Raw genomic sequence first — 27,852 nt, 5'->3', positions numbered from 1 at the left:
TAATAAACTAAACTAAACCCTCTCACCTGTGTCTACCTATCACGTGTTTAAGAAGGAACTGCAGATGCTGGAAAATCAAAGGTACACAAAAATGCTGGAGAAACTCAGCGGGTGCAGCAGCATCTATGGAGCGATGGAAATAGGCAACGTTTCGGTCCGAAACCCTTCTTGTAGTCCTGTAGGTCTGTGTCCAAGATGGCTGCCGTGAAGAGAGAGTGGACGCTGGCGTGCTTTGGCTGCCGCTGCTCTCTCTTCACACTGTGTTTTTGATTTTCTGTTTTTGGATTGAATTCTGTTTTTAATTTGTGTCTCTGTGATGTCTTTTTTACTTGTTCTATTCCGATTATATATTTTTATTCCGATTACTATGTAAGGTGTCCTTGAGATGTCTGAAAGGCGCCCATTAAATAAAATGTATTATTATTATTTATTATTATTTCCTTCGCTCCATAGATGCTGCTGCACCCGCTGAGTTTCTCCAGCATTTTTGTGTACCTTCTACCTATCACTTGCCAGCTTCTTTCTGCCCCTCCTCTCTTCCAGCTTTCTCTCTTCCCCCCCCATTCACAATCTGTCTGAAGAAGGGTTCTGCCCTTAAATGAGCCCTAACCATGTTCTCTAGAGATGCTGCCTGGACCTGCTGCGTTACATTTTGTGTATTTTTTTGACTCGTCTTGTTGTACAGGTACTGATAAACAAGGTCAGACTTGCTGTGAACAGTCTTTGACTATAGAGGGCAATGTTGTTAAATTTTCTTCTCTGGTTTTGCACTTTCTAATGCAATTTAATTTACCAAGTTGCAAACAATTTAACATATTGGCAATCTTTTAGATTCAACCATTTTGAATTGATAAAAATATCTAATATTTTGTAAATATTTCACAATCTGCTAACAGGTTAAGTAGTGCCTCAATTTAAAATTATGTCTTATTTCAAATTACTCCATGATAGAACATAGCACAGCACAGGAAAGGTTCCTTCGGCCCACTACGTCCATGCTGAACCTGATACCAAATGTAGAAGAAATAATTAAAATCTTCATTTATTAATTTTGATCGGAATTAAACAAGGTAACGAAAGGGTGGGCGGATGTGACAATTGGCATCTCTCGTGGACCAGATGCAGAAGATGGCCATGGGAATTTGGTAAAACAAGTTTCAGACGCATTATCTTTTGTCTGGGAATGCGTAGCATGGTGAATAAGGCACACAAATTAGGACATAGATAAGGAAGCCTGTTCTCAGTTACTGAAAGTTACTGAATGCAGGATCACAATAGTTAACCCAGTAATGTTGGTAACTATTGTGATTAAGAACACAACAGCTACCTCTAGTAGCGCAGAAATGTTGCAGTAAATGGGGGCTTATGATTGGCTTGGAGAGGGGGCAGTGGCTCGGTCTGCTTGAAAGATGAGATAGAATAATGTCAAGATGCCCCAGTATTCTGTTTGACTTGTATTAACCATCTGTTGTTACATAGAAACATAGAAAATAGGTGCAGGAGTAGGCCATTCGGCCCTTCGAGCCCATTCAATATGATCATGGCTGATCATCCAACTCAGTATCCTGTACCTGCCTTCTCTCCATACCCCCTGATCCCTTTAGCCACAAGGGCCACATCTAACTCCCTCTTAAATATAGCTAATGAACTGGCCTCAACTACCTTCTGTGGCAGCGAATTCCACAGATTTACCACTCTCTGTGTAAAAAAATGATTTCCCCATCTTTTGTCTTGTTTTGTGTTGAATAAGATTGACATAAACAAAAAGTATGTTATGACTAATGAAATATTTTTTACCCATGTCGTAGATAGTAATAACAGGATAATTGGATCTAACAAAAAAAAGTTGTTGCCTGCACTGTATAACTGTCAGCTAATTTTGAGCAGTTAACTGCCACCACCTCTCCATGATATCATGCAATAAAATCTCTTGAAGCAAACCTCGAAGTTTTTCCCCCTCTTAAATCAATTCCCTCAACACCAGGTTAATCTAATCTCTGACTGCACATGATCCGTATCCCTTCATTCTCTGTATAACTAAAACCCTCTTAACTGCCACTATCTTTTGCCTACACCAGTGGTTCCCAACCTTTTTTTGGCCATGCCCCACCTAATCACCTCTAAAATCCTGATGCCCCCCCCCCATGTGGTGATATATAATTCTTATCATTTAAAAAGTGAACTCCGTTTCAGCTGAAGAAGCTTAAAACGCCAATACCTTGGTTTAAACAAGCTTCAAAAGAAATATGATAATAAAAGAGTATTCACAGGTAATCAAGAGAGAGAAAATTTCTATATTAGAATATTGAAATATTTGTGGATTGGCTCAATTGCCCCTTAAAAACCAAATTGCCCCCCTGTGGGGCGTACGCCCCACGTTGGGAACCACTGCCCTACACCATCACCCCTGATAACATGTTCCTCGCACCCATCACTTCCTCATTTCCCAGTGATATTAGCTCTCAGCGCTTCAACTCCTTTGAAATAACTGCCTTTTTCTGACTGACATTAATCTCATCTCCCAAGGTAATTGCTCCATCATTAGAAGGCATATGGGCAACTGACAACGATTTAGGATATCATATCTAACACCATATTTCCTCTTGAGATGCTTCCTCTTTGGTGATTTACTGTAATGTTACCCAAGTGTATATATATTTTTTGTTTGATAATGTTCTGGTGAAGCACCTTGGGATATTTTGCTGTGTTTTAATGAAAGTCATTCCTGTTGCTAAAATCTTTCCAATAATTGTTCAAATTCATGTTGGTTGCCTCATTGCTGGGAAGGAAGATCGTATTCAGTTCTTCACGCAGAGATGTGTTGGGAATGGAGGGATATGAATTGTGTGCAGGCAGATGAGATTACTTAAATATGAGAATATTTAGTTGTTTTGTTTGCGATACCTAGCTATTGGTATTGGTGTTGTATAACCATATAATAACAATTACAGCACGGAAACAGGCCATCTCGACCCTTCTAGTCCGTGCCGAACACATCATCTCCCCTAGTCCCATATACCTGCGCTCAGACCATAACCCTCCATTCCTTTCCCATCCATATAACTATCCAATTTATTTTTAAATGAAAAAAACGAACCTGCCTCCACCACCTTCACTGGAAGCTCATTCCACACAGCTACCACTCTCTGAGGCTCCCATCCGTGGGTCAGTATTTGTCTGACATTGTGGGGGGGGTTTTCAGCCATAGCTGGGGACCGGGCGCTAGGACCCAGCGGGGACGGGGACAGGGACAGGCCGACTGTTGGAGCTTGTTTTTAAACGCGCCGGCACGTGCGGTGGGGTGTCACGCGACTGGGCGGGGTCACGTGATCGTGCGGGGCGGGGTGTCACGCGACAGGGCGGAGTCACGTGATCGTGCGGGGCGGGGGGGGGTGTCACGCGACTGGGCGGGATCACGTGATAGTGCGGGGCGGGGGGGTGTCACGCGACTGGGCGGGGTCACGCGACAGTGCGGGACGGGGAACGTCACGTGATAGTGCGGGGTCACGTGAGCGTGCGGGCGGGGTCACGTGACCGTGCGAGGAGGTTTAAAGCTGAACAGCGCCGGCCCCGCTCCCGCTAAAGATGGAGCCCGCAGTGTGTGCGGCCGTCGCGCTGCTGGTCACCCTCTCCGGCTGCTGCTGCTCCGCCGCCGACTGGGAGCTTTACGATCGCAACTACGAGCCCGAGCTCCCGCCCGTACTCCACTCCTCGTACGGGTCGCTCTGGCCCTTGCCCAGGAGCGTGGTGAGCTTCCCCGAGGTCTACCGGCTGAGCCGGCTCACCTTCCAGATCGTGTACTCGCCCGAGTCCACCGCCTCGACCGGCTGCTCCATCCTGGACGACGCCTTCCGCAGGTACTTCTACTACATCTTCGGACGCTCGGCCGCCGAGGACAGCCAGCGGCCGTCAGTGGACGGCGACCACACCGAAGCCCATGAGGTGCGTCAGCTGCAGGTCACTATCACCGCCAGTGACCCCGAGTGCAACCAGCATCCGCACGTCACTTCCAACGAGGCGTGTGAGTAGCTGTTCCGCAACACAACTGTGGGAGAACATTTGGGCCCCATATCTGAGGGAAGGATGTGCTGGCTCTGGAGAGGGTCCAGAGGAGGTTTACAAGAATGATCCCAGGAATGAGTGGGTTAACATATAATGATCGTTTGGCAGCACTGGGCCTGTACTCGCTGGAGTTTAGAAGGCTTGGGTGGGAACCTCATTGAAACTTACAGAATAATGAAAGGCATAGATAGAGTGGATGTAGAAAAGATGTAGAAAGGATGTAGAAAGGGCAGTCACGGTGACACAGCGGTAGAGTTGCTGCCTTACAGCGAAATACAGCGCCAGAGACCCGGGTTCGATCCCGACTACGGGCGCTGTCTGTATGGAGTTTGTACGTTCTCCCCGTGATCTGCGTGGGTTTTCGCCGAGATCTTCGGTTTCCTCCCACACTCCCAATCATGGCTGATCTATCTTTCCCTCCTAACCCCATTCTCCTGCCTTCTCCCTATAACAACTGACACCCGTACTAATCAAGAATCTATGTCTGCTTTAAAATGTCACCCATTCCTTCTCCAGAGATTCCACCTATCCCGCTGAGAGTCTATCTTCATCAAGCCCCGGGCTTTGGGGGAGAGGCAGGGGTAAAAGGTGGAAGTTTAATGTTACTTCCACTTTTAGTGTTATAGAGTCATAGTGATACAGTGTGGCAATACGCCCTTCAGCCCAACTTGGCCACTGGCCAACATGTCCCAGCTTCACTAGTCACACGTGCCTGGTCCATATCCCTCCAAACCTGTCCTATCCATGTACCTGTCCAACTCCTTCTTAAATGATGGGATAGTCCCAGCCTCAACTGCCTCCTCTGGCTGCTTGTTCCATACACCCACCACCACTGTGTGAAAAAGTTACCCCTTGGATTCCTACTAAATCTTTTCCACTTCACCTTGAACCGATGTCCTCTGGTCCTCGACCCCCCTACTCTGGGCAAGAGACTCTGTGCATCTACCCGATCTATTCCTCTCATGATTTTGTACACCTCTATAAGATCACCCCTCATCCTCCTGCGCTCCAAAGAATAGAGACCCAGCCTACTCAACCTCTTCCTATAGCACACACTATCTAGTCCTGGCAACATACTTGTAAATCCTTTCTTAACCCTTTCAAGCTTGACAATATCTTTCCTATAACGTGATGCCCAGGAATGGCGGTGCTGGCTCGAAGGGTTGAATCGCTTCCTCCTGCACCTAGTTTCTATGTTTCTAACTGAATACAATATTCTAAATGCGGTCTCACCAATGTCTTCTACAACTCCACCGCACCATGACCTCCCATCTTCTTTGCTCAATACTCTGACCGATGAAGGCCAATGTGCCAAAAGTCTTTTTGACCATCTTATCTACCTGCGACTCGACCTACATGGAACCATGCACCTGCACTCTTAGATCGCTCAGTTCTACAAAATCCCCCAGAGGCCTACCATTCACTGTGTAGGTCCTGCCCTTGTTGGACGTCCAAAAATGCAACACCTCACACTTCTCTGTATTAAATTATATCAACTATTCCTCAGCCCACCTGACCAATCGATCCAGATCCTGCTGCAATCTTTCACAACTATCTTCACTATCTGCAAAACCACTCACTTTTGTATCATCAGCAAACTTGCTAATCTTGCCCTGTATGTTCTCATCCAAATCATGGATGTAGATGACAAACAGTATCGGGGCCCAGCACCGAGCCCTGAGGCATACCACTAGTCACGGGCAATCAGATTTGTGAGACACAACCTCCCATGTACAAAACCAAGCTGACTATCCCTAATCCAGGGCTCTCACTTAACTTTTTTTCCCTGTTGCCAGCCAGGCAAACGTGACAGCTTTTTAGGTTGTCAAATGACAGTTTAGTTGGTCATTTAAGACGGTTTGCATGACGCGTGCGATAATGTGCTCGGATGAAGTGCGTAGTTACCAGTCGGAATTATGCTCAATGAAGATTAGATTAGATTAAACTTTATTAATCCCCTTATTCAGGGGAAATTCTGATGTCCTTGCAGCACACTAATAAAAATACAACATAGCATTCAAAAAGAAGTTCAACACAAAAACATCCCCTCACAGTGATTCTCACTGTGGGGGAAGGCACAAAGTCCAGTCCCCATCCTCTTGTCCACCCAAAGTCGGGCCTATTGAGGCCTCCACAGTCGCCGCCACGGCGCCCGATGTTCTTGCCGGGTGATGGTACTCCGGCGTCGGGAGAACCCCCAGCGGCTTGGGGTGCCAGGAACGTCCGCCTTCCCACCGGAGACCGCGGCTTCCAAGCCAACAGACCGCGCCGGACGGAGCCCCGCACACTGGCGATCTCAGCAAGAGCTCCCAGGCTCCGGGATGTAACGTTCAGCGTCGCAGCTGGCCGCTCCACAGAACCGCGGCTCCACAATGTTCTTATCGGCGGTCCCAGCACACTGGAGTTCCAGCGCGGCGACCCAGGAAAGGCATCGCCCGCTCCGCAATAGCGCTCCAGCGCTGCGCCGCCGCCAAAGCCGATGTTCTGCGCCGCCGCCAAAGCCGATGTTCTGGCCAGGTCCCCTCAGGGAAACGTCGCTCCAGGACCCGCTGGTAGGCCGCAAGGACAGGTCGAAATCGCTGCTCGGAGGAAGGCAACCCCTCCGACCAGGTAGGGACTCGAAAAGCAGTTTCCCCCTTCCCCCCCACCACCCCCCACACATAAAAAGATTAGGCCCCCTGACTACACACTCAACGTACTAAAAATAATAAAAAAGAAGGGGGAAAAAACGGACAGCTGCAGGACAGGCAGCCGTTCAGGACAGCGCCTCCTCCGGAATATGAAGCATTCACATATTATGTTCAAGAAGGAACTGCAGATGCTGGAAAATCAAAGGTAGACAAAAGTGCTGGAAAAACTCAGCGGGTGCGGCAGCATCTATGGAGCGAAGGAAATGGGCAACGTTTCAGGCCGAAACCCATCAGTTTGAAGAAGGGTGTCAGCCCGAAACCTTGCCTATTTCCTTCGCTCCATAGATGCTGCCGCATCCGTTGAGTTTCTCCAGCACTTTTGACTACATTCACATATTATTTCTGCTTCAAATAACTCGCAAACTAAACTTATTGATAAATGCTGTTTACATCATTCCCACTTCAGAATTAATGTTAAAATTTCAACTGAAATATCTCCTGACCAAATTTGTGATGTATATGACCGACTGTAGAAGTAAAACCTGGATAAATCTTACGTTTAGTTGTGAATGTCGCTCATTAAATAACTACAGTACTGATACTCCATATTAAGAGCATTGATTTGCCATTAAAATGAATTCTGTAATAACGTGTCAACGTTAGCAGTGACAATCGAACACCGGTTTTAATGTTTCATATGTTCACAATTTAATTAATCCATCTTTGTGGACTAAAACAAATAATAACATTGGGAATTAAAACACATTTGATTGCATTCCGTTATCAAACATAGTCAATGTTCGCTCTGAAGACATTTCCAGCACAATAGGGTCTGGGGGTATGTGAATCAGTGCGGGGTGGATGGATTGAGGCAGGTGAATTAGTGCGTGTTGGAGTATTTAAAACTGAGGGGAGAGCACGGAGGATGTCAGTGGTGTTGAATGGGGGGGATCAGTACAGGATGAATGGGGGTAGATAAAAATGCTGGAGATATTCAGCGGGTGAGGCAGCACCTATGGAGCAAAGGAAATAGACCCTTCTTCAGACTGTTCCCCCCCCATTTTTCTTGAAAGGGGGGGGGGGATCAGCACAGGATGAATGGGGGGGGGGGGGGTCAGTACAGAATGAATGGGGGGGGCGGGGTCAGTACAGTGTGGATCGGAGGGTCTGTGCAGGAGGAATGGAGGATCACTACAGGATGAATGGGGGATCAGTACAGGATGAATGAGGGGATCAGTACGGGATGAATGAGGGGATCAGTACGGGATGAATTAGGGGATCAGTACGGGATGAATGAGGGGATCAGTACGGGATGAATGAGGGGATCAGTACGGGATGAATGAGGGGATCAGTACGGGATGAATGAGGGGATCAGTACGGGATGAATGAGGGGATCGGTACGGGATGAATGAGGGGATCAGTACGGGATGAATGAGGGGATCGGTAGAGGATGGATGGGAAAATCACTACAGGATGGATGGGGGGGATCGGTGCAGGGTAAATGGAGGGTGGGTCAGTACAGGATGAATGGGAGGATCAGTGCAGTATGAAGGAGAAGTGCAGGATGGATGGGAAGGGGGGTCGGTACAGGATGAATTGGGGGACCAGTGTAGGATGGATGGGGGGGGGGTGGCAAGAGAATCAATGCGAGGTGGGTAAGGTGATGAATAGATTGGGGGGGGGTGGGGGGATAGATGGGGAGGGGAGCCCAGGGGATGTCAGTGAGGACTGAATAGAGGTGGGAATGGGGATTGTGTGGGATGGAGAGAGGGGTCCCAGGATAAGAGGGGTGGAGGGGGGCGTACGAGAGAGAGAGAGCTGCCTTGGCTGCCACCGCCAAAGGGAGAGGAAGTTGGGATCTCCTCGCCACCGCCTCCCCTCCAAAGCCAGCCAACAGCAAGGTGCAGGACCGAGTGGTGCAGCTCAAAGGTCCTATAGCTCCCCAGCCTATAGCCTATAGCTATAGGATCTTTGGTGCAGCTGCTTCAGACGGTGGAAGGAGGCCTCCCCCTCTCTCCCTCCTCCCGGCCTCGGCATGCGAGAGGGTTTGTTTTGAAAGAGCTGTTGGCAGAGCGGCCGCTATCAGGGCGGGCGGGGTGCAGGAGGAGATGGAGCCGCTATCACGGTGCACATCATTTGCTTTGACCCTTCGTCACCACGCACCTAGTATCTTTGCCCCCCCCCCCCCCACTACAGCCGTCGCCGACACGAAACGTCACGTTCCTTTTCTCCAGATATGCTGCCTGACCCAATTTTTTGTGTCTATCTTCGGTATAAACCAGTATCTGTAGTGCCAAGCCGGGCAAAATGAGTCGCTGTTTAGGTTGCCCGGCAGCACTTTGGGTGGTCAATGGCACCCAGGCAACCGCTAATTTCGAGCCCTGCTAATCAGCCCTTGACCACCCAAATGCCTGTATAACCTATCCCTCAGAATACTCTCTAAGAACTTTCCAACTACAGAGGTTAAGCTCACCAGCCTGTAGCTCCCAGCATTTTCCTTGCAGCTCTTTTTGACTTTCGCCACTCTCCAGTCTTCTGGTACCTCTCCTGTATTTAAGGACGACTTGTAAATTTCAACCAGGGTTCCCACAATTTCCTCTCTAGTTTCCTGCAATGTCCTCGGATATATCTGATCAGGGCCTGGAAATTTGTCTACCTTCATACACGATAGTACCTTCAGTACTTCTTCGAAAGTAACACTGACTGTTCTCAAGACACTTCTATTGACTGCCCCGTCCTCCGTCCTACTGTCTTTTTCCTCGGTAAATATAGGGGAGAAATACTCATTGAGGACCTTGCCCATCTCCTGTGGCTCTACACAGAGGTGACCGCTTTGACTCCTGTGGGGTTTCCACGCACTCTCCAGTTACCCTTTTTCCCCCTTATATATTTATAGAATCTTTTGGGATTGTCCTTAATTCCTGGATGTCCCAAAAGTGCATGACAGCCAATTATTATTCGAATGTGGAATGTCAAAGGTGTCGGGGATTATGGGGTTGAAGGGAAAGACGAATCAGCCATGATTGAATGGCCACGTAGGCTAGATGGGCTGAATGGTCGAATTCTGCTCCTAGAACTTACAAACTGAGATACAAGGAACTACAGATGCTGGTTTACAAAAGAAAACAAGTGGCAGATTGACAGATGAGACGAGGAAGTTTGAATACGAACCTGAGGGGCAACTTTTTTTTACGCAAAGGGTTGGGGGTATATGGAATGAGCTGCCAGAGGAGGTGTATTTTTAGTTGAGGCAGATGCCCTCATGACATTTAAAAGACATTATGACAAGTACATTGATAGGTTGGGCGGAAAAAGATATGGGCCAAATGCAGGCAAGTGGGGCTTGTGTTGGGTCAACTTGGTGAGGGTTGAGAAATTTGACTGATGGGCTTGCTTCCATGCTGTATGACTATGATAAAGTGGTGGATCAGGCAACTTCTATGGAGGATGAGGATAGGTGATGTTTTTGGTTGGGTTTCCCGAGGTTGGGTTAGTGCAAAGTATGTAGAGTGATCATAGTATAAAGTCTAGTGTTTTGGGCTGAAGTAGATTTATTGTTAAGGTTGTGCAGGGTGGTTGATGGAAGATGTTCTTGAACATGTTGGTAGTGGTTCTTGGACTCCTGTGCCATCTTCCTGATAGTAACCATGAGAAGAGAATGGCTAGGAACCAACTTAAAAATTCAGAACCTGGCTGTGATACAACCATGCTCTTCACTGAACACTTGTAGAGGTTTGATAGGATATTTCAGAACATCTATAATGATTTAAAACTTGAGGAAGTAGAGGTGTTGATGAGTAGGAAGGAAATGTAGATGCTGGTTTGTTACATTTGCCACGTTCTAATTTAGGATAGCACTGTATCTGAAGAGTCATTTGATCTAAAGATTCACAAGATCAACAGGTATAACAGCAAAGCTGAGAATTTGAGCAATGACAGAAAAACTAAAGAAAATAAGCATTAACAAAGAAATAAGTAACAAGTATTTGTCAGAAAATAAGAACTAACTTCTCATCTCAGATCTAAATCTCTTGCTCTGTGAGCTGATGCAAGAAAAAATCACTTCCCACCCCACATCCCAGCTACCACGGATTGGTGTTCAATGTGTCTGGCTTTGTAAAAAAATAAAATTGCATTCTTCAAAATCTTAGTGAATAGAAACCTAGTTGATGGTTATACCATATACCATTAAGGGACAGAAGTTTAGGGGTAACATGAGGGGGAACTTCTTTACTCAGAGAGTGGTAGCGGTGTGGAATGAGCTTCCAGTGGAAGTGGTTGCGGCAGGTTCGTTGGTATCATTTAAAAATAAATTGGATAGGCATATGGATGAGAAGGGAATGGAGGGTTATGGTATGAGTGCAGGCAGGTGGGACTAAGGGAAAAAAGTTGTTCGGCACGGACTTGTAGGGCCGAGATGGCCTGTTTCCGTGTTTTAATTGTTATATGGTTATATGACGTTTAAGGTCAGGACAATTCTTCAGTCTGAATGTCACGGGGGTGGTAAACGGGGTGGGGGGGGGGAAAGAACTGCAAGCTCAGTTCTTCTACTCCCACCCCCCACTTTCAATCTGAAGAAGGGACCAGACCCGAAAGGTCACCTATCCTTTTTCTCCAGAGATGCTGTGTGACCTGCTGAGTTACCCCAGCACTTTGTATCTATCTATAGCTTCCTGTAGCTTTAGCTTGTCTGTAACTATCTGTAGCTTTCTTGCTCTTTTGAAATACTGTTTGTTACATTTGCCACATTCTAATTTAGGAAGCTGTTAGATAATATAGAGAACTAGACCAAGTGCAGACCCGTTGGGTCTGTTTCCCTAACGGCGTTTGCGGGGGGGGGGGGGGCTGCAGCATCGCACTCACATTAACCACCCCCCAAACACACAGGTGGGGGGTGCAGAGGGGAGGGGAGGGGAGGGAGGGGAGAGGAGGAGGAGGAAACGGGACAAATTTGGGAGGGAAAGGAGAGCGGGGTAGGAGGTGAGAGAGGCGTGGGGGAGGGGGGGATGGGGAGGGAGGGGAGAATGGAGGGAGGGGGAGAGGGGTGGGGGGAGAGAGGGGAAGGAGTGGGGAGAGAGGAGGGGGAAGGGGGGAGAGAAGAGGGGGAAGGGGGGAGAGAAGAGGAAGAGTGGGGAGGGAAGAGGAGAGGGGTAGGGGGAGTGATGGAAGAGGGTAGGGGGGTAGGGGAAGGGGGCGGGGGGAGAGAGGGAAGGGGGTGGGGTAGAGAGGGAAGGGGGGTGGGGGGAGAGAGGGAAGGGGGGTGGGGGAGGGATGAGGAGAGGGGGAGAGGAGTGGGGAGAGAGGGAGGGGTAGCGGGAGTGGTGGAAGAGGGACGGGGAGTGGTGGAAGAGGAACAGAGGGGTAGGGGAAGGGGTGGGGGAGAGGGGAAGGGAAGAGGGGTGGGGTAAGGGGAGAGAAGTGGAAGAGTGGGGAGGGAGGGGGTAGAGGGAGGGGGTAGGGGGAGTGGTGGAAGAGGGACAGAGCGGTATGGGGGAAGGGGGCGGGGGTAGAGAGGGAAGGGGGGTGGGGGAGAGAGGGATGGGTGGGAGCGGGAGAGGGGTGATGAGAGGGAAACATAGAAATTAAGTGCAGGAGTAGGCCATTCGGCCCTACGAGCCTGCACCACCATTCAATATGATCATGGCTGATCATCCAACTCAGTATCCTGTACCTGCCTTCTCTCCATACCCCCTGATCCCTTTAGCCACAAGGGCCAGATCTACCTCCCTCTTAAATATAGCCAATGAACTGGCCTCAACTACCTTCTGTGCCAGTGAATTCCAGAGATTCACCACTCTCTGTGTGAAAAATGTTTTTCTCATCTCGGTCCTAAAAGATTTACCCCTTATCCTTAAACTGTGACCCCTTGTTCTGGACTTCCCCAACATCTGGAACAATCTTCCTGCATCTAGCCTGTCCAACCCCTTAAGAATTTTGTAAGTTTCTATAAGATACCCCCTCAATCTTCTAAAATCTAGCGAGTACAAGCCGAGTCTATCCAGTCTTTCTTCATATGAAAGTCCTGCCATCCCAGGAATCAGTCTGGTGAACCTTCTCTGTACTCCCTCTATGGCAACAATGTCTTTGAGCATTGGGCATTGTGACATCACACAATGGATCGTTCACCAGGGGCTGGGGCTGGGGCTGCTTCTATGGGTGAGAAGCCAGTGTTTTTTGAAATATTGGGGGGGGGGGGGCTGCGGCATCACACTCACATTAACCACCCCCCAAACACACAGGTGGGGGGAGGGGGGTGAGAAGAGGGGGGAGAGGAGGAGGAGGAGGAAACGGGACAGATTTGGGAGAGAAAGGAGAGCGGGGTAAGGGGTGAGAGAGGGGGATGGGGAGAGAGATGTGGGGGAGGGGGGATGGGGGGAGAGAGGGGAAAGAGTGGGGAGGGAGAGTGGAGGGCGTGGGGGGAGAGAAGTGGAAGAGTGGGGAGGGAGGAGGAGAGGGGTAGGGGGAGTGATGGAAGACGGACAGAGGGATAGGGGGCGGGGGGAGAGAGGGAAGGGGGTGGGGGAGAGAGGGATGGGAGAGGGAGGGGGGAGGAGAGACGTGGAAGAGTGGGGAGGGAGGGAGGGGTAGCGGGAGTGGTGGAAGAGAGACGGGGGAGTGGTGGAAGAGGAACAGAGGGGTAAGAGGAAGGGGTGGGGGAGAGAGGGAAAGGGAGGGGAAGAGAGAGGGGTGGGGGAGGGAGAGGGGAGGAGTAAGGGGAGAGAAGTGGGGAGGGAGGGGTAGGGGGAGTGGTGGAAGAGGGACAGAGTGGTAGGGGAAGGGGGCGGGGGGAGAGAGGGAAGGGGGTGGGGTAGAGAGGGAAGGGGGGTGGGGGAGAGAGGGATGGGTGGGAGAGGGGTGAGGAGAGGGAAACATGGAAATTAAGTGCAGGAGTAGGCCATTCGGCCCTTTGAGCCTGCACCACCATTCAATATGATCATGGCTGATCATCCAACTCAGTATCCTGTACCTGCCTTCTCTCCATATCCCCTGATCCCTTTAGCCACAAGGGCCACATCTAACTCCCTCTTAAGTTCCGATTGGACATATGTGAACATTGGGCATTGTGACATCACACAATGGAACGTTCACCAGGGGCTGGTGCTCCTGCAAAGGCATATGTAAATGAATCCATTCCGATTGGACATCTGTGAGTATTGGGCATTGTGACATCACACGATGGAACGTTCACCAGGGGCTGGTGCTGCTTCTATGGGTAAGAAGCCAGTTTATTTTTGAAATATTGGGGGGGGGGGGGGGAAGGATTTGATTATAAATGTGTACTTAAACACGACGAAATGTAATGAGGAGCGGATACTTAGAAAGAAAAGTGAAATCTCTACCGAAATGGAAAATATGTCGGCGATTCTGCGTCTGGTTTCGGAGTTGCAGTGAATCAAAGGAAGAAATGCAGCCGGCAGCCGTCCATGTAAATGGATCCATTCCGATTGGACATCTGCGAGCATTGGGCATTGTGATTGGACATCTGCGAGCATTGGGCATTGTGACATCACACGATGGAAACGAATCAAAAGGAAGAAAGGCAGCCGGACGGACGGCAGGCGACAGGCGCACAGTTTTATATATTAGATAGATTATGGAAAATTATAACCAATTCATCCAACATTTCCACAACGACCTACTTTAGTATTGAAGAATGCAGATTATAAGACCGTGGGGATTTATTATCTTTCAGTTTATTTTAGACATACAGTGCGGAAACAGCCCTTTGGCCCACTGAGTCCGCGCCTACCAGTGATCCCCGCACATTAACATTATCCTACACCCACTAGGGACAATTTTTACATTTACTAAACTAATTAACTTACAAACCTGTACATCTTTGGAGTGTGGGAGAAAACCGAAGATCTAGTAGAAAACCCGTGCAGATCACTGGGAGAACGTAAAACTCCGTACAGACAGCACCCGTAGTCAGGATCGAACCTGGGTCTCCGGCACTGCATTTGCTGTTAGGCAACAACTCTACCGCTGCGCCACCATGACCGCTCGAAATGGAGTCGAATTTTCTCCATTATTTTCTTACAAATACTTGTTACTTATTTCTTTGTTAATGCTTATTTTCTTTAGTTTTTCTGTCATTGCTCAAATTCTTAGGTTTGCTGTTTTACCTGTTGATCTTGTGAATCTTTAGATCAAATGCCTCTTCAGATACAGTGCTATCCTTATACTTTTTAATATCATATGCTTTAAAATAGATCAATTAACCCAGAATGGCTATTTGGCTGTGGGCCGAGCAAAATAAATGTGTCTAGAAATGGGATTTCGTGACCCAAGTCACTAAACTACATGAAATTTTCACATATTGTGTAAAATAAATTATATAAATCATCCCTGAAACTCGATATGAAGAAGACTTGCACATTTTTATTAAATTAGAGAGAAACTGGAAAATTTTCGGGTAATTTTGAGTCGAATCAAAGCACGTTTAACATTGATTTGTCTGCCAGCTGGCCAATCACGCGCTTTGTTTCAGTCTAGCACACAAAATGGCTAAGGGGGCTTCACAGATGCCTGTTTTACTGGAGATTCCGATTTGTTGTTCTGTGGAATAAATGTCGTGGAAACGCAGCAAGTAATTGTATTTAGTGGGAAAAGCATTAAAAAGGCTGAAGAAAGTGCTGCGAAGTGGATTAAAGTGCAAGAAAGCCTTGAAAGCAAAGTCCCTGCTGAGGTCCTGGAACACAAAGATTTAGACAGCCAGGGACCAACTCTAACTAAAAGGTAAGATCTAACGTCTGAATTTATGAAAATCTATCTGTATGGAGTTTAATTAATTTAATTGCACCCTTTTATAATGTGAATAAATTCATTCATTCACTTCATTCATTCACTTCATTCATTCATGAAATTGAGGGCCTAAACTATATGTATCCATAAGACAGTCAATTAAACATTGTCACTAATGCCAGCCTGTTGTAGAGTAATAAGTCTTTAACAGTCTTTAACCGTTGTCGGTGGTCTGAAAACGGCCGCTATAGATGGCACTATGTACAGCCTCCCTCCCCCCCCCCCGCCCGCCCGCGGAGATGATCCGCGGCTCCGCGTTCGCGAATCGGCCGTTTATAAATTGAGACCGCACTACAGGTGCATAAATGTTCGATCAACGTACGACATACGTTCATCCAATCCAAAACATTACATAGACTATATTATTCAAAAACTAAATTAAATATAATCTTTTCTAATGTTTCACCAATCTGTGATAAATGTCTGTGTCAAGAAGCTACCATAGCGCATTCTTTTGTTTTTTGTACAAAAATCCAAAAATTCTGGTATGAAATATTTGATATTTTTTCAAAATTAATTAAAATAAAACTGGTACCAAAACCAGAATGGATCATTTTTGGAATATCGGAAGGTATCCCTGAATTAAACGTGTATCAGAAGAATTTATTTAATTACGGGCTAATAATGGGAAAAAAGCTCATACTTAAATTCTGGAAAAATGCGCCCACACCAACAATAAAAATGTGGACATCAAATATGTTTGAAACATTACATCTGGAAGAGATGAGATTCCTCTTAGCAGGTAAAGCAGACCAATTCCAAAAGACGTGGTCTACGTTTCTGGACCTATTACAAGCATGAGGTGCAATAGTAATTTTTAAAATAAATAAATAAATAAATGGTGTCAGGACCTGGCAATGGGAGGTAAAACAACAAAAACAGACTTGGTTGGTAGTCCCCTTTCTGCGGAGTTTAATGTTATAATAGAGCGATTGTTCCTACTTTCTTTTTCTTTCTTTTCTAGGGTCTACTTTCTTACTTTACTTCCTTCTCTAACTTCTTTTCTAAGGGGCTTTCTTTTCCCAACACTCTCTTGCACTTCACGACTCTTGCGCACTTTCTTTACTTTCCTTACTTCTATCTTTTTCTTAAAGCTCAAAAAAATGAAGCGGTACAAAAAATGTATTAAGATATATGTGTTGTGTATTATTGTAATTTACCGTACTTCTAATAAAAATAATTTAAAAAAATAAATAAATAAATTGAGACCGCGGCTTCACTTTACCGCGAGTGCCTATGTCCCGCGATCAGAGCACTTTTTCCCGGTAAGTTTTCGCAGGCAGCTCCGAGATTAGCTGTTAAAGACTTATTACTCTACAACAGGCTGGCATTAGTGACAATGTTTAATTGACTGTCTTATGGATACATATAGTTTAGGCCCTCAATTTCATGAATGAATTAAGTAAGTGAGTGAATGAATGAATGAAGTAAGTGAATGAATGAATGAATTTATTCACATTATAAAAGGGTGCAATTAAATTAATTAAACTCCATACAGATAGATTTTCATAAATTCAGACGTTAGATCTTACCTTTTAGTTAGAGTTGGTCCCTGGCTGTCTAAATCTTTGTGTTCCAGGACCTCAGCAGGGACTTTGCTTTCAAGGCTTTCTTGCACTTTAATCCACTTCGCAGCACTTTCTTCAGCCTTTTTAATGCTTTACCCACTAAATACAATTACCTGCTGCAAGTTTCCACGACATTTATTCCACAGAACAACAAATCGGAATCTCCAGTAAAACAGGCATCTGTGAAGCCCCCTTAGCCATTTTGTGTGCTAGCCTGAAACAAAGCGCGTGATTGGCCAACTGGCAGACAAATCAATGTTAAACGTGCTTTGATTGGACTCAAAATTACCCGAAAATTTTCCAGTTTTTCTCTAATTTAATAAAAAAATGTGCAAGTCTTCTTCATATCGAGTTTCAGGGGTGATTTATATAATTTTTTTTACACAATATGTGAAAATTTCATGTAGTTTGGTGACGTGGGTCACGAAACTGCAGAATAAAGCTCCTCGGCCCACAGCCTATATGCTGACCATCGCGTTCCCATCTACACTAAAAACCCAGCACTTGGTTTGCAGTATTGGCATTGGATGTTGGTTCACATTTTGTAGTTTTTCATGACAGACAGGAATGTTTAATAGTTGTACATCTTGTTTTTAAATTTTAGTCATGGTCTTGCTCGTTATTCAAGCTCAATTTATCATAGCCAATTGACTTTTATACCCTTCATTGTTTCCTTCGTTTAGATTTAGAACTCAGTTTTTGATTCAACTTGTTCACATACCATTTTAACAATGAGTTCCCCCTTTTGCCTCCATCTACACTTCATACATCCTTGGTGAAAGCAGCGAACCTAATTAAGAGCAATGCCTTGGATATTCTTTTCCTTCTCCCATCAGGCAGTAGATGTAAAATCTTGAAAGGATGTATCACCAGCTTCAAGAACAGTTTCTTCCCTGTTGTTATCAGGCTCTCGAACAGAACTTGCATGCTAATGCCCCTGTCCCACTTTGGAAACCTGAACGGAAACTTCTGGAGACGTTGCGCCCCACCCACGTTTTTTGTGCGGTTCCCGGAGGTTTTCGTCAGTCTTCCTACCTGCTTCCACTACCTGCAACCTCCGGGAACCGCACGGAAACCTTGGGTGGGGCGCAAAGTCTCCAGAGGTTTCCGTTCATGTTTCCTGAGTGGGACGGGCATAAGGATGAAATCCCGATCTTTCAATTGACCAGTCATTGGAAAATGCTTATCATTTTTAGTCATTCTTCCTAAATGGACTTTGCGTGACAAGATTATTAACTATGTTTCTTGTTGCACAGTGGCATGTCTAGGGAAGCTTGTAACTGACTTAACTGCTTAGCATATAATATAAGAAAGCTATCCTGCACACAATCCAGCAATTTTCTTTGTATTATTTCTCTTTTAGTTTGTGGAGTCAATGGACATGAATGGCACCATTGAAAACTGTAATTAACTTTCCACAAACACTATTGTTAGTTCACTGATAGTGTTTAGCTACAGACCATGACTGAATCCATATCTTCATTGTTTGAACTATATCATTTTTGAGAGTCCTGTTGTAGCTTTATAAAACTTTGGGCAGTCACAATGAGTATTGTGTGCAGTTCTGATTGTTCCATACGGGAAGGATGGAGAGGGTGCAGAAGACATTTGCCAGGATGCTGCCTGGAGTAGAGGGTTTTAGCTACAAGGTGAAGGTGGACATACTTGGGTTATTTTACGTGAGTGGCATGTATTGGTGGTTCTGTAGTAAGATACAGGGGGGATAAATGTAGGTGATCTTCTAAAAGGATGTCAATGAATCACATGGATTTTTCAACAGCAATTTGATATCACTGTTATCGATGCTAGTTATTGCCACATTTATTACTTGCATTTTGTATTCTTTATCTGCAGTGGGGGTGGGGAGGGTTTGAACAGCATGTTCCTAATTTGTCTGTTACAGAACACCTGAGCTGAAATAATAGGATCTCATTTACTTTAAGGATATAATTTTCTTCATTCTTCTTCTCTAGACAAAATTACAGTTGTTCAGCCTGTGGCTACACTGAAATCAGAAACTGTGTGGGGTGCACTACGAGGTAAGTAGACAATTATTTTGAAATGTAATGTAAAATGTACATCTGTTCTTTGGGTGGGAAGAGCATGTTTTTGTTGATGACTTGCATATTTGCTGCAGTTAAATGCCGTTTTTGATGGGTGGGTGAATTCCTTGAAGTACAAAGGCTTATACTAACTAGCCAGCTTTAAAGTTTGCCTGTTTGTTGAATGCAGCCATCTTGAACATGTTGCTTGAGCAGTGAGAGTGCATTTGTCTTTGGTCAGCTAGTGAAAATGTAATGTATTTTATTACAAGTGTTCAGAAGTGGTTGTTGTCATTTTAGCATTTCATAAGCTGCAATAGTACAGCTATGAGTTGAGACATACATCTGTGTAGAATATCACTGACTGGAAATACAATAAGTCATAAATCAGTCTGTCTTAAATTTCCAAAGTTGCACCCGATGTTGGCAAAATATCAAAATGATCAATGACACCAGGGGTACTGGGCAACGTTACCAAAATTAAAAATTAAGTTGTGAAGCAGTTGTTGGAGTTGAAGGTAGCAAGGAAGGCTGTTAAAGGATACAGCGAGATATGGATCAGTTACAGATATCGGTGGAGAAATGGTAGCTGGAATTTAATCTGAGCAAGTGTCGGATGCAAGGGGAAGTGTACAGTTAATGACAAGACTATTAACAGCATTGAGGTACAGATTGATCTTGGTGATTCCAAGGATCAATTATAAATTATGGGAACTTTTTTTTTTTGGGGGGGGGGGATATTTCACTTGGTTTTACTATTTTCTTGAGTAGTGAATTGCATGCATGGTACTTGAATTGTGATCTGTAATTTGTAATGTCAACTAAACTGCTGTTTTATATAAATCACCAATTTTTAGCATTCTGGCTAAACTTGTATTTTAGGACTGGAGACTTTCAGCCAGTTGGTATATGAAGATCAATACATCACGGTAAGTTTTCAAAAACATTTTATAAATTTGTTAGCAGTGAGGCTATTTGACTATTTTGACATTATGATCTTGTTAACTGACCTCGACAAGATTCTTCAGGCAGATGTCTTAACATTAGGCATATCGATCTAAGCATTTAGGAACCTGGAGTAACCTAGCGCCTATGGACAGATTACAATGCATTGTATTTGTTCAGTAAATCTAGTTTTATCTTTGTTTCTTGTATTGTTCTTTAACTTTCTGACGAAGATGTATTCAAGAGAGAGTTAGATTCTCTAAGGGCTAACAGAATCAAGGAATATGGGAAGAAAGCAGGAACGGGGTACTGATTTTGGATTAACCATGATCATATTGAATGGTGGTGCTGGCTCGAATGGCTTACTCTTGCACCTATATTCTATGTTTCTAACATGCTGATGCAGACTGGATGTGATTTGCACTTAGCAGGAATTGTTTATCCATGCCTTTTTTCCTCAAACCAATACATGTTCTTCTGATGTCTTCTGTTAAGACATCAAAGTAATGAGTTCACTGGCACCATGTAAGGCTATACCAAGTCTGTCTTCCAAACCATATATATTTGGTTGTTTTCAACCTGTTCTTCCAACGAATGTTGTAGTAAGAAAAACTCAAGGCTGGTTGACTGACTAAAGCACATTTGTTAGTTGGCGGCCTTGCATGTTCATGAATGGAGGCATGTATTTGGGGTTTAGCAGAAATGTTGTTGGTAAATCAGTTTAAAGTTTAAGCCTCTGTGTGCATTTTGAGTGGGTCTCTGCAGTGAAATTGATACTAGGACATGCTAGAAATATAGTCTGTAATCATTCGAGTCCTGCAGTTGTTGATTTTAGAATATCAAATTCAAGGAAACCAATTTTTTTTTTTACCAAATTTTGTTGGAGGTAGTGACTGTTATAGGCATTAGCATGGAAAAGGGCCCTTTGGCCCATCTTGCGCATGCTGACCAAGGTGCCCCATCTACACCAGTTTCCACCTACCTGTGTTTGGCCCATGTCCCTCCAAATCTTTCCTATTCATGTGCCTGTTCAAATATCTTTTAGGTGTTGTTGTGATACCTGCCTCAACTATCCCCTCTGGCAGTTTGTTCCATATATCCATTACCCTCCATGAAAAAATTACCCCTCAGGTTCGTATTAAATCTTTTTCCACTCTCACCTTAGACCCTGATTTTCCTACTCTGATTTACCTCATTCCCCTCATGATCTTGCAACTCTATAAGATCATCCCTCATCCTCCTGTGCACCAAGTAATAAAGTTCTAGCCTGCCCAACCTCTCTCTATAGCTTAGGCCTTCAAGTCCTGGCAATGTCCTCGTAAATCTTCTGCACTCTTTCGAGCTTAACAATATCTTTCCTATAGCCAGATGACCAAAACTAAACACAATCCTCCAAATGTGGCCTGACCTTATCTTATACAATTATAACACAACATCAAGACTTCTAACCTCCATGATTAGCGTATCTACCCAAGGTGCCACTTTCAAGGAATTATGTACCTGCACTCCTAGATCCCTCAACTCTACAACACTCTCCCAGGTCCTTGCCATTCACTATGTCCTGTCCTGGGTTGACATCCTAAAATGCAATACCTTGCACTTTAAACCAACTTTAAACTCCAACAACCATCCCTCAGCTCACTTGTCTAACTGATGAGCATCTTGTGACAATTTTTGATAACCGTCCTTGCTATCTGTGATATCACCCTTAAGTGTCATCTGTGAACTTGCTAATCATGCCTTCTACATTCTCATCCAAATCATTGATATAAACTACAAAGAGCAATGGGCTCAGAACCAATCCCTGAGGCACACCACTAGTCACAGGCTCCAGTCTGAAAAACAACCTTTCACCCTCTGCTTCCTTCGATGAAGCCAATTCTCTATCCAAAATGATAGTTCACGAAAGTTTCTTGTATTAAACAGGAGGCTAAGTTTGTCTCTTTGGGATCTTCGCACAATACTTGCAATTTGTGCATGCTTTGCCATTTAAGTTATTTTCCATTCCTCCTTTGTCACCCAACTGCTTGGTGACCTTGGTCACATTCTGTTGGTCTCCATTTTATGTTAGTGTATAGCAGGTGGTCGGCAACCTTGTTCTGCATAGGGGCCAGGACGCATGTCTGTGAGCGGATGGTGGGCCACATCTATCACGTGTACACATGGATCCTGCCCCGGATGGCAGGCATCAAATCGCGTGTTCACAGAAGGTAGACAAAAATGCTGGAGAAACTCAGCGGGTGAGGCAGCCTCATACAATCCTTGTTTCTCCAGCATTTTTGTCTAGCTTTCATTTTTCCAGCATCTACAGTTCGTTCTTAAACGTGTTCACAGAATGTGCACGGCCGTGCCGGCGGCTTTGTGCAGGATGTGGTACAGCCAGAACTCGGCGCTCAGCGGGCTGGATGATTACGGGAAAGAAAACTCTGCCTGTGGGCTGGATGATATTGGGTTACGGGCTGCATTCGGCTCGGGGGCTGTAGGTTGCCAACCCCTGGTATATAGGGTAATGGCCTGACAAGCTCCTTTAGTTTTCTTTCTCTCCTCTCCTCTCCTCCTTGATTATAAACACTACCTATAATTAGTCTAAATATAAACAGGATTACAGTTGCTATGAAAAAGTAGTATTTTGAAGGTTTTAAATTGCAATGCGTTTAGGAATTCTGCACCTGAAAATGTCAACCAAATGATTGACTTGAATCCTCCTCTGCCCTTCCAGCATCTCATTAATAAAACAAACGTCATGGATGCTCCAAGATTTGCTCATAGAGGTGTTTTGCTTGATACATCTCGGCACTATCTACCTCTTCAAATAATACTTGACACCTTGGTGAGTATCTCCAGCAAATATTTTGCTGTCTTTTTAAAAATAATTTTATAGTTTAGTTTGTAGGTTAAGGTGAAAACAGAACATGGAAGTTTCTATTTACAAGCTAAGAAGTGACTTATTTTAGCTTCTGTTTCTGATCTGTTAAATCTGTATCATGAAGTATCCGCAATTTTATTTTGAATGTTTAAAGCAGTTATTAATCGACAATTAAAAAAATTCCTGATTATGCTGTGTAGTCTATTAAAAAAAATAAAACCTAAAAGGGTTAATATTAAAATTGCAAGTGCCGAATTTTGCATATGCTGATTATTTTAATTGTTTGAACCAGATAAACATCCGAGCTATACTTCATCAGCTATTTAAATTGTGGTTGCAGTGCACTTGTGTTCAAGTGAGAAGTCGGGAGTAATTACTTTGTGTAACAGGTTGGACAAGATGTAACGGGCTTGTGCTTGAATGTGGTTCAAGAACAGGTTTAGTGATTAACTTGGTAGTAACCAATTTTCGTTCTTTCAGGATGCCATGTCATTCAATAAGTTCAATGTTTTCCATTGGCATATTGTGGATGACCCATCTTTTCCATACCAAAGCATCACTTTTCCCAATCTAAGTGCAAAGGTCAGTAATTAAGACTATATTAATGTCTTTCTGCATACAAGATAACTCGAATATCGGTTCAATAATGTACAAGAATTATTTTTGGGAAAGTGTGCACTTTGTGATCCACGCTCACGTAAACATTAAATAATGTGTGATGGGACTATTTCTACACTGGATAGTGAGATGCTTAAAACTGTACCCATCAAATGTGGACTTTAGGTTCATCACTGTGATTCAATATGGTGTGTAGCAAAAGCACTTCTGAGGGATTAATTTTTGAAACGGGGAAAGAAAATAATTCTTCTGTGTAGGTGATTATGAATTGTGGCAAAATAGTGTGTGTAAACCTTCAATTTATTTTGTCAAATGTTCTTTTTATTTATGTGTATTATTGTAGATGTTTTTTGTAGGAAAGAACTGCAGATGCTGGTTTAAATCAAAAGTAGACACAAAGTGCTGGAGTAACTCAGCGGGACAGGCAGCATCTCTGGAGAGAAGGAATGGGTGACGTTTTGGGTTGAGACCCTTCAGACTGATGTCAGGGAAGTGGGCGATACAGATATAGAATGTAGTCAGAGACAGTAAGACTGATGGGAGAACTGGGAAGGGGGAGGGGATGGAGAGAGAGGGAAAGCAAGGGCTACTTGAAGTTAGAGAAGTCAATGTTCGTACCACTAGGCTCTAAGCTACCCAAGTGAAATATGAGGTGCTGTTCCTCCAATTTGCACTGGGCCTCACTCTGACAATGGAGGAGGCCCAGGACAGAGAGGTCAGATTGGGAATGGGAGGGGGAGTTAAAGTGCTGAGCAACTGGGAGATTAGGTAGGTTAAGGCGGACTGAGCGAAGGAGTTCAGTGAAACGATTGCCGAGCATGCGTTTGGTCGCGCCGATGTACAGGAGTTGACACCTGGAACAGTGGATACAGTAGATGAGATTGGAGGGGGTGCAAGTGAACCTCTGCCTCACCTGAAAAGACTGTTGGGGTCCTTGGATGGAGTCGAGGGGGGAGGTAAAGGGACAGGTGTTGCATCTCCTTGCAAATTGCGAGTGGCGATAGTCTTTACAGGAAGCAGGGTGGGAAGAAGTGTAGTCTAAATAGCTCTGGGAGTCACTGGGTTTGTAATAGATGTTTTGTTAATTTACCAATATGAATAAAAAGTTATTAACACAGAATCCAAAATCAGAGTTTGAGTGCACACCTTGTGTAGCTACTAATGTCTGGGAAAGTTATAAACTATATGTTGTACAAGAATCCACTACAACTTGGTTTCCTCCAGTTTTACATATTATTAACTAAATAATTCTTCGGAAATAAAGTGTGAGTAGATTATCAGGCTTAAAGGCGACCCTGCCATGAAGTATGAGAACATTGTATGCTTGCCTCGTCTCTCTTGAGCCAATTCCCATACACTCAAATCATCAATGTTGAATATTTATCGGATATTAAATATTTCAAGTGATCTTGCTACCGTTTATGTAGAGAATTCCAGCGATTTACCACCCTCAATTTCTGTGTTTTAAATGACTGGCCCATTAGCTTGCCAAAGTTTGCAGGTGATCCCAAGATTGCTGGGATTGGTGACTGAAGAAGGCAAAATGTACAGGGGGACATTGATCAACTACGGAAATGGGTGGAGAAATGACAGGTGGAGATTAAGTAATACCTCATGGAGCAAGAGTGACATGTGGCACTTTAGCAGGTCAAATGTTAGGGGAAGATGTACAATTAATTTGACAATGTTGATATACAGAGAGATCTTGGGGTCCAAATCCCTAACTTCCTGAAAGTGGCAACACAAGTAGATAGTGGTATATAAGGCATATGGTATGCTTGCCTTCCTCATTGGTCAGAGCATTGCGCATAAGAGTCAGAAGTCATGGCGCAACTTTATAGGAGCTTGGTGCTTGCAGCAGGTAGTAATTGACTACAAAAAATAACTATTTGCTTCATGGGCCAGAGATCTGTGCTCCATGTAACATAATTAATTTGGCATGCATCACAAATGCTTGATAATTATAGCATATTAACGAAGTTATTGAATACAGGTAATAAACTTAATAATAATCACAATATTCTTATCCTTTATACCTTAATAGTGATAATTCTATTAATGCCAAACCAAACTTTCACCTTTTTTTTAATAGGGTGCATATCACCCAGTCACTCATATTTATACATTGAAAGATGTCCTAACAGTTATTGAATATGCTCGTCAGAGAGGAATTCGGGTCATTCCAGAGTTTGACACTCCAGGGCACACTCAGTCTTGGAAAGGTGAGTAGACTATCACTTACCAAAAATCTGAAAAAGGCTCCCGACTTGAAACATCGACTATCCTTGTTCTACAGAGATGGTGTCTGAAGTGCTGAGTTACTCCAGCACTTTGTGCCTTTAATTGATGATGGGTAACAGAACATTAAAAAAAATTGTGCAGGAACAGGCCCTCAGTCCACAATAACTGTACTGACCATGATGCCACGAGAAACGCATCTAATTTGCCTGTGCATGATCCCAATCCCTCTGTTCCCTGCATATCCATGTCCCTATCTAAAAAATATGATTGTACAATCATGGTCATTGTAGGCAATGTTTTTACCTTTAAAAAAAAAAAAAGTAGCTACTTTCCCCAAAGCAGAATAACGGGTAAATTAAGTCAGAGGTGGGGAGTCTGATCTGTGTGATGGATTCAGCTACATCTAACAACTTGCAGTCTTGGGTAGAGCTCTTCCAAACCAAGCTGTGATGCAACCCGATAGTATGCTTTCTGTAATGCATCTGTAGACATTTGCAAGTCACATGCTGAATTTCCTTAATCTCCTAAGGAAGTAGAGACGTGGTGTGCTACCTTGGCTGTTGCATTCGAGTCGTGGCCCTTGACCGATCTTTGCTAATATTAATGCCAAGGAACCTGAAGCTTTCAACCATTTCCATCATCTGCAAACTGGTTGATATAGTTTGAACCCAGTTTGGCTGCACTGTTGACAGTGTATAGGGAATAATGTAGAGATCTAAGACCTTGTCTTTGAAGAGCCTTGATGTTGAGAATAATTGTAGAGATGCTGCCTCTCCTCACTGATCTGTGGGTCAGAAAGTTGAAAATATCTGAATGTACCTTGTTTATGTAACTAATTTTAATATGTTTTCTAGGTCAACCGAACCTCCTCACTCCTTGTTATAATGGTGAGACACCCTCTGGAACATTTGGACCTATTAATCCTGCTTTAAATGCAACCTACGATTTTATGAATCGTCTATTCAAAGAGATCAGCTGGGTGTTCCCAGATAACTTTATCCATTTGGGAGGAGATGAAGTGAATTTTGCCTGTTGGTATGTGAAATTTGCCATTTTCTATATTCAAATTATTTATTCAATATTTTAATTTAAAATATCCAGTCTGATAGCGATATTGCTTTATAACGGATGCAGTTAAATGTCAAACAGTGAGTACTTTTTACTGATACCACTGAGCAGTGATAATTTGTTCAAGTGTTTATATCAAGACCAGATTGAAAATCTTGCTGATAAATTACAACACTTGCTGCTGATTTAGTGTTAAACTTCTTTTGGCGAGTTCTTATGGACGATCACAATCTCTGAGGCCAAGACTGGTTTAATTTCTATCATTAAAACAACTGACATTTTGTTTTGAAGTCTTGACAATGGCCATTCAATGTTGCGCTATAAGTAGGATATACGTCGGATTTAATAATCCAAATCTAAAAAAACAGCCCCTGCAATATACATCATCAAAAGTTGTATATGTGCTTTTCCTTACTTGCTCTGCCGTTGGTATGAACTCATGTATATTTTGACTAGGCTCCAGATAACTATGACAATTCATGGACAGGATAAAGCAATTTGATTAACACCTATACCATAGACAAAATCCACTGCATTGGATATAGTGCAACAGGTCTACAGGATGCACTTCTGAACTTGATGTAGTTCTGTAAAAAGCATAACCATTTCCCCCACAGCTTGCACTGAACTTGTGCTACTCATCAGTGTAACTCTCTGCCATTATTGTAGAGCGCTATTTCTTCAGGATTGCAGTGGTTTAAAAGGATACAGTAGCTTCATGAAATGAGTCCTTCACAACACTATCCACAACAAGCTGTAGTCCATCTTCTTTAAATACACCATCTTTGCACAAAGATACACATTGGCTGCTTTTGAAACATTTTTATAGATATGGTGTGGCGTCGGCTAATACATGGACCACTTATGGTCGAACACTCGTCAGTAGGTACGAGGGCTGGCACGTGACGTCATGGGCTAGGGGGAGTGTCCTGCTACTTAAGTTTATCTCACCTCGAGACCTTAGCAGTCAACAGGTAGCTGAGCCCGAGAGAACAACCTCGCTCAGC

General features: G+C 44.3%; 1 protein-coding gene across 2 annotated transcripts in view; it reads left to right on the top strand.

Moving 5' to 3' along the window:
- Positions 1–3,476: 3,476 nt before the first annotated feature.
- The window catches only part of hexb (hexosaminidase subunit beta), a 35,202-nt gene continuing 10,826 nt past the window's right edge, over positions 3,477–27,852 (top strand). The window contains exons 1-7 of one of the 2 annotated variants that reach the window (XM_033018656.1): positions 3,477–4,021; positions 19,039–19,104; positions 19,990–20,036; positions 22,772–22,882; positions 23,399–23,500; positions 25,629–25,758; positions 26,632–26,812. In XM_033018656.1, the coding sequence (XP_032874547.1) occupies positions 3,586–4,021; positions 19,039–19,104; positions 19,990–20,036; positions 22,772–22,882; positions 23,399–23,500; positions 25,629–25,758; positions 26,632–26,812 (1,073 nt within the window). In that variant the 5' untranslated portion in view covers positions 3,477–3,585. The remainder of the gene's footprint in view (positions 4,022–19,038; positions 19,105–19,989; positions 20,037–22,771; positions 22,883–23,398; positions 23,501–25,628; positions 25,759–26,631; positions 26,813–27,852) is intronic. The other variant, XM_033018657.1, reaches the window with a different exon arrangement.

Source organism: Amblyraja radiata, chromosome 3, assembly GCF_010909765.2.
Source record: "Amblyraja radiata isolate CabotCenter1 chromosome 3, sAmbRad1.1.pri, whole genome shotgun sequence".
Lineage (NCBI taxonomy): Eukaryota > Metazoa > Chordata > Chondrichthyes > Rajiformes > Rajidae > Amblyraja > Amblyraja radiata.
The sequence above is the reverse complement of the archived record's forward strand: the minus strand, read 5'-3'. Positions and strand labels throughout refer to the sequence as shown.